The sequence below is a fragment of the Ailuropoda melanoleuca genome, chromosome 2 (genome assembly GCF_002007445.2).
Source record: "Ailuropoda melanoleuca isolate Jingjing chromosome 2, ASM200744v2, whole genome shotgun sequence".
NCBI lineage: Eukaryota > Metazoa > Chordata > Mammalia > Carnivora > Ursidae > Ailuropoda > Ailuropoda melanoleuca.
The window spans coordinates 46975448-46981302 of NC_048219.1; the positions used below are offsets into that span (position 1 = coordinate 46975448).

Sequence of the window (5855 nt, forward strand, 5' to 3'; positions counted from 1 at the left end):
AAAGATTTTATTTATTTATTCATTTGACAGAGATAGAGACAGCCAGCGAGAGATGGAACACAAGCAGGGGGAGTGGGAGAAGAAGAAGGCTCATATCAGAGGAGCCTGATGTGGGGCTCGATCCCATAACGCCGGGATCACGCCCTGAGCTAAAGGCAGACGCTTAACTGCTGTGCCACCCAGGCGCCCCCAAATGTTTAATCTTTCTTATGTTGGAAAGTTTTAAATATCTAATCCCTAAATCTGTCTAGTTTCTTTTTAAGTACCTGAAATTTTTAGAATTAACAGTCCCTATGTTTGAGTGATAAAGGAAATCAGAAAAGCCAAAAGTAACAATTCCATTCTTGCCCCCAACTCCTAGGACTCCCTAAACTTGTATCAAGATTGCCCAAATATAAATATTTCTTTTACTCAGTGAAAATGCAATTACTTTCTAAACAGAGTTTCTTAAGCAAGAAAATAACAAATATAATCCTATAACAACTTGTCCTTTTAATTGCTATTCCACACAACTAAATATTGATGAAAACCACTTCAGTACAATATGTGAAACCCTATATTGGATATAAAAATTATCTTCTGCTAAGAAACATGGATTTATGATCAAATGAAGGCAGAAATGTACTAAAATCCATCTAGCCAAATTCTGCACCAAGTTATTTAGGTGTGATTCACCCTGAAATTTATTGGATTTGTGATTTTATCTCAACATTTTTCTAAAGAACAAATTGCCAATCTGGTATTTTCCCCTTAGAATAATGTATGATATAACTCACTATGGCAGGCCAAATAGTTAACTTGTAATTTGGGGGACAGTTTATTCGTGAAACATTTTAATGATCATGTATCTCCCTCCCCAAATTAATCTGTTACCGGGTTAAATCACTCCAAATTCTTTCTTCCACAATCTGCAAGAGTAATTGCCGCTTCGGTTTCAATCATGGAGCAGTAAATCTAGATTTACTTTGAGGCAGCTGTTTTATAAGTCCCTGGATATGCATAATTTCATAGAGTGATTGAAGTCATTTTGATATGATATCAACAATAGCTTATCTATAGCATCAACTTTAAGCGATTAAAAAAAATACTTCGCATTTTATGTGTACCTTTTTCAAGTAGTTTGCCTTTGTAGACACAAAGGTTTTCCCCACCACAATGCTGTTGATAAACTTTTATTTCATCCCGGAAGTCTGGGTGATCATGAGACAGGTGCACAGTTTTCCCCAAATAGATCATTGTAATAGCTGCATTACTATGCGGTGGTGTTTTATGAATCTTTCTTGAATCCTAGAATGAACAAAAGAAGGGGGCTTATTAATTAATTACTTTCTAATCAGAGAGAAATGATACTGTAATAGGAGGAGTAGAAAAGGCTCTTCCCTAGCAATAAAACCTTGATAAAATGTCAGTCTTCCTAGGGTACAAAAAGTCAAGCCCGTTACCAAAGAAATCTCTCTAACAGTTACATGTGTTTTGGCTTTGTGTTTTTAATATAAATGCCAGGGATCTGGACAAAGTTTGTCACTTTTTATTTTACTTGTGTGTGTGTTTTATACAACAAAAATATCAGTAACACGAAGAGGAAACTGCTCTTGGTTCTTTCAGCTGGTTCTCAGATAAAAATTCAAATCAAATTAATTAAATATTGGTGGCATAATTTTGTTCTAATTTGTTTTTGCAATTGAGTGCTTTATCTTTACACTTGAGCACTGACAATGTACCCTTCCCTGATCTTCTCCTATGTGAGAGGGGGATGGCACAGGTTCGATTCCTTCTGTGGTCTCTCTGAGGATTAGAGACATGTGTTATATGCCTAGGACTATCCATCTTTACAGGAAGGATTCATTCAATGAAAATCCAACATCATTAATATTATTTTTCATATCAAACGGTAAACCCAACAACAACAACAACAACAACAACAACAAAAACCCTGTTCTATGGTGTTTACACATTTATTTATAAAATAAGCAACAAATTGATATGCCAGAGATGAAAAGAAATGTCCTCCACCTGGCCTCCTCATTTATACTCTGAAGTACTTTCACAAGAGTGAATAAGCAAAGTGTTTATCTAACCTCTAAGAGGAAGATGAGGAAAGAAGCAGGAAAAGGAAGAAGAGGGGACAGAGAAATAGTCATGGTTGGTTGAGAGACTTTCAAGAGAGCCTAGTAAGAATACTGTCCGCTCGAGAATTACACAGAGGCCAGGCAATACTTTTAATCTACTTCACTTGTCTAAAAATCAATTTTCAACTAAATGAAAAATGAGAAGAGACCAACTTTCAGTGAATTCAAAGCAATTATTTGCGTTTGATTTCATTGAATTATGGATGCCTTGGAAACATGCGTTTTTTTTAAATAACAAAGCTGCAACAAAAATTTCTGAAGGAACTACTAAAATATTTCCATCTCCAAACCCATTCCCTTCCACTTCAGAGGATTTTTTTTTTCCTCCTTCAATTCCATTTCTCTGAAGCAAGAACCAGAGGAAGTAAATCTGATTAAATAACATTCTGCAAATGACAGTCTGAAAAGTGTAAACGGGGAAGGAAATCCAAGATTTAAAATTTAAGTAAATTGTCTTCCCTGTGGCAAACAGAGCTCCCAAACAGAGAGGTAATCAACAAAAATATTTCAGGGACACCAGGAGCCATGAAGGTAAGCCAGCAACCTGGATAATTCTCTGCAGATAAGAAACATCTCCCTGAGTCACACTTGAAAGCAAAGGGCTGATGGCAGGCCTGGCTCCAAGTTGCAAAATCATCCCAGGTTTGCTCTTCTTGGGCGGCTGTGGAGCTGTGACATGCAGCCCAGCGCACAATCACCAGCCTATGGCAAACGCAGCTCCCAGCTCCCGCTAAAACATGTGATGAGAGCACCTCCTTTTTGTTAATAAGTACTTTCCAAAGTGGCATGGACTCAGAGGTAGCCCTGTGAGCTTCTGGGAGATAAGCTCTATATAAATGCAAGGTTATAGTGAGATTAGGGTGGAGGAAAGGCCTGCTTCATATGTACAAAATGAGAAAGTAGACATTGAAATGTGTAAAATATAGGAGATGACAGCTCTTCACCTTTTCATTTACTCTTAATCATTTTTTTTTTTTTTCCTGCTCAAGTGTGTTCCTGACAGCAACATCTCTTTTCTCTTGGGTCTAGTTACTTCGTTCTTTTTAAAAATATTCCCCAATTATTGCCACCATGTAACCTTTTCTGGATTCTAACGGGAGGCCCGAGTGACAGCTCATGATTAAATGCATGCACTAGGAAATGAACAATTGTTTCTTTCAATTGACTAAATTGCCTCTATACTTACCATCTTCCAAGGTTATAAGGACCCAGACTGATGAAACTTTAGCAAGGTTTCACGGCCCTTTCTGCCGTCCTCAAGCAAGTTATCAAAACCTTCCATGGAAATTCAGTTCCATTTCAGGAACTGGAGCAGGGCTCAGGCCCGCACACGACTCTAAGGCTTATCTTTCTTACTTTCTGCACCACTTGCTTACGCCTTTCCTTCTCAGTTCTTTTCAGTTATCTCAGGCAAGCGCAATCTGAGCTGACAAACAGCAGGCTCGCTGAGCGGTTAACCAATCAGCTATTACATATTTGTAATATTCAGTATTCAGTTAATATTCTAAATTTTCACCAGCATTTTTTTTATCTATGCTCAGGCCTGAGTCGGGGTGGGGGGTAGATTTAAGAGACTATAAGGGTGTCAAAGGGCCTATTCCTGCTGATAGCCTTGGGCAGTAATTCTTCTTCAACCACTTAGCCAAGACCTGATGAACTCCAGGCATCATGGAGTCTTACCTAGACCCCTGCAATAAATCTCTAGTTACTAGGGCAGCCACAGAATTTATCATCCAAACTGGGAGACGCAGTGAAAGAGGTATTATTAATAATTACACTAGAAAAAAACCCTACAAATTTGAACTGTTCCAGGAAAGCTGGGATGCATAGTCACTCTACTACCTGGTCTCCCCACTTCTAGCCTGGTATCTCCCCAAATCTCCTTCCTCCTGCATATCAGAGTGAACTACTAACATTAAACAGATCATGTGACTTTCTTGCTTAAAGTCCTCCAACAATCCCCAATAGCCGTGGGATAAGGTTCAACATTCCTCAAATAACAAAAAATGTCTTATGTTTTCAACTCCTCCTCTCTCTCAACTATTTGCAATTTCTTTTGATACATTTAAAGGTCCAGCAGCTGCACTAACTGGAGTGGCCCAAACACGACTCACGTGTTTTTAGTCTCCGGACCCATAGAACTCTATTAAGTCACATGGCCTTGAAACTATTCCCTTGTACTCTTCTCATTCTCAGTAGATAAGGATGTCTTACTGAGCTTTATGCCCCCGGTGTCTTGCCAATGCTGACACCTAGCAAAGGCCTAATAAACATTGATCTGACTGGACATAGACATGGAACAAGTAGGGATTCCACGTTCTGTCCTTTGCTGAAAGACAAAATCTACAGTAAGTTGACCCCGCCCAACATCCGAAGCTTTCTGCATTTATAGGCACTCGATAGGTACCACAACATGAAAACTGATTCACAGTGTCCTGTTAAGCAACACCTTTGACAAAGATTGATTAAAAGCTTGTATCAGGAGCTGCTTCAGGCCTCAGGGGGAGAAAATTCCGAAATGAGCCAGAGGAAGAGCGCTCCGGTGCTGGCATCCTAAGGCTTTAGGAAGCAGCTGGTTGTAATAGAAACTTCTCAGTAGATTGATTTGGTTCCTCTCTTTCTCTTCTTTTTCACGCTGGTCTTTCCTTGTTCTCTGCTCCTCCCTCCTTTGCTTTTCCTATGCTTCCTCTTGTCACTCTCCTCTTGCCCATTTTTCTTACCACCGTGTAACCTGTGTCTCGTGCTTACTCCTGGCATGTCCCCCAATGCTTCCATCCCCCTGGAGGTATCGGAGCTCCAGGTTTTGAGGATGCTGAGTGGACACATGAGCCTTCCCTTCCTCATCTCCCTCAGCAGAATAAATTCAATAAGTCTGCTAAGAGGTAGAAATTATCCAGCTGCATTTTGCTTTTGGTAAGGTCTGAAAAGCTGCCGAGGTCTGCCCTTAAACTCCGCCTGCTGCAGACCCCCTGGAAGCATCTTTGGTTCTTTCTCTCTTCTATTGTTTAATTCTGCAAGGCCAGCTGCTAAGATATTTTGACTGCTGAATTGACATTTAAACCATTTTTAAAGTCCTTTCTAGTAACATAGATACCAATCTGCAATGTTAATTTCAAGCAAAAACATTGTTGAAAGGAAAGTGCCTGAAATAAATCAAGCCTATAAGAGCGATGTTGAATTACCCTGTATTAAAATCATGCTGATGCTTTCCTTTTTCATTCTCAAATCCGAGTCTACTGGTGAGGAAAACTAAGAGTGAAAAATACCAAGATAATACATTGACTAAAATGGAAATTTTTTAAAAAATGTTTTAAAAATAAAGTCATACAAAAGAAATGTGCAATCTCTTTAGCAAAACTAACATTTGTTAGGCTCTTTTTGTGCTTGAAGAAAAGGGATCTATGTCTGAAAGGCATAATTTATTTCCATAATATTTACATGAACTAAATAGTATAATTAAGAGTTTAATTTTTTGTATGAATAATAAAATAATACCTGTTTATGAACACAGTACTAATAAACATTTTGACTAAATGTAAGTAAAATCAAATGCCTGCCCTCAACAAGCTTCATAATCTGAGAGAAGTAAGAACTAATAAAAGTACATGAGTATTGATACTAAACAAAACAGAGTAAAGGGCATTAGTAAGAAAATCCTTTTGAAGAGAGGAAGAGAAGGGATCCTATTACAATGTACAGAAATCACTATAGAACATAAAGCCTTTG

At 38.5% G+C, this 5855-nt stretch overlaps 1 protein-coding gene across 1 annotated transcript in view; it reads right to left on the bottom strand.

Moving 5' to 3' along the window:
* Nucleotides 1–5855, bottom strand: part of ERICH3 (glutamate rich 3) — a 103518-nt gene that overhangs the window by 45856 nt on the left and 51807 nt on the right. Inside the window, 1 exon segment of the mRNA XM_019797165.2 lies at nucleotides 1107–1287. Within this exon segment, the coding sequence (XP_019652724.2) occupies nucleotides 1107–1287 (181 nt within the window).